General features: G+C 66.5%; 1 protein-coding gene across 11 annotated transcripts in view; it reads right to left on the bottom strand.

The window, feature by feature from the left end:
- Positions 1 to 569, bottom strand: part of PSPC1 (paraspeckle component 1) — a 61875-nt gene extending 61306 nt beyond the window's left edge. For 10 of the 11 annotated variants that reach the window (XR_003533260.1, XR_003533259.1, XR_003533262.1 and 7 more), the window contains exon 1: positions 73 to 569. Coding sequence is in view for 7 of the 11 variants with exons in the window: in XM_027677234.1 (XP_027533035.1) it covers positions 73 to 456 (384 nt within the window). In the remaining 4 variants the exon portion in view is untranslated. The remainder of the gene's footprint in view (positions 1 to 72) is intronic. The other variant, XM_027677230.1, reaches the window with a different exon arrangement.
- Between the last annotated feature and the right edge of the window lie 332 nt (positions 570 to 901).

Genomic DNA, 901 nt, shown 5'->3' with positions numbered 1-901 from the left:
AAAGGAAGGGAAGGGGACGGGGGGCAGCCCTTGGGTCACGGGGCAGCCACAGGGGCTCGCCCGGCTCCTCACCAGGCGGATGAAGCCGAAGCCACGGTCCCGATTGATGAAGACCTCGCTGGGCTCCCCGTAGCGCTCGAAGAGGCGCTTGAAATCCTCCTCGGTGATATCAGTAGGCAGATTCCCCACGAACAGCCGGCAGCGCTGAGTGTAGCTCTTCTCTCCAGGTTTGAGAAAGCTCTTGATATCGATGGTGAACCCACCCTCCTGCTCCTCATCTCCGCCACCTTCTTTGCTCGGCGCCAGCGCCATGGCCGCCGCCGCCTCACTCTCCGCTTCTAGGCCCCGCAATCCTTTCAGGTTGCCGCCGCCGCCGCCACCCCCCACCATGCCTAGCGGCGCCGCTGGAGAGCTATTCTCGATCCGCACTTGCTTCAAGTTCCTATTCGCGGCCATATCCGCTCCTTCCTCGCCGGTTCTGGCTCGGGTGACGCGAATCCCAGCTCGGCGGCCGCCGCCTCCGACCCTCGGCCGATTCAAAATGGCGCCGCCGCCAGCCCCGGCGAGTTGTAACGTCCCCGCAGAAGCCCCGCCCAGAGGCAGCGCTCCCGCTCACGGCCGTGGCTGCGCCGCTGCCGCCTATGGCGCGAGGGTGCTCCTCTTCCCCTGGGCTCCGGCTCACGGAGTTCCGTCTTTTCCTCCGCAGAGGCAGGTGCGTGGTACCGGCTGCGCTGCCTGAGGGGGATAACCCGCCCGGAGGTGACTCGCCCGCACGGAGAGCAGACGCCGGCGCAGCCATGTTATATTAGAGCGATGGTGTCTTCAGCCGGTCCCCAGGTAGAGGAGCCCCTCGATGGGTTGTCTCCCGAGGGAAAGGCAGGGAGGTGGCGTGCCCCGGTGG

Source organism: Neopelma chrysocephalum, unplaced genomic scaffold (genome assembly GCF_003984885.1).
Source record: "Neopelma chrysocephalum unplaced genomic scaffold, ASM398488v2 Primary Assembly neopelma1_43, whole genome shotgun sequence".
In the NCBI taxonomy this organism is placed as follows: Eukaryota; Metazoa; Chordata; class Aves; order Passeriformes; family Pipridae; genus Neopelma; species Neopelma chrysocephalum.
Note: the sequence above shows the minus strand (reverse complement) of the source record. Positions and strands in the feature narration are given on the sequence as shown.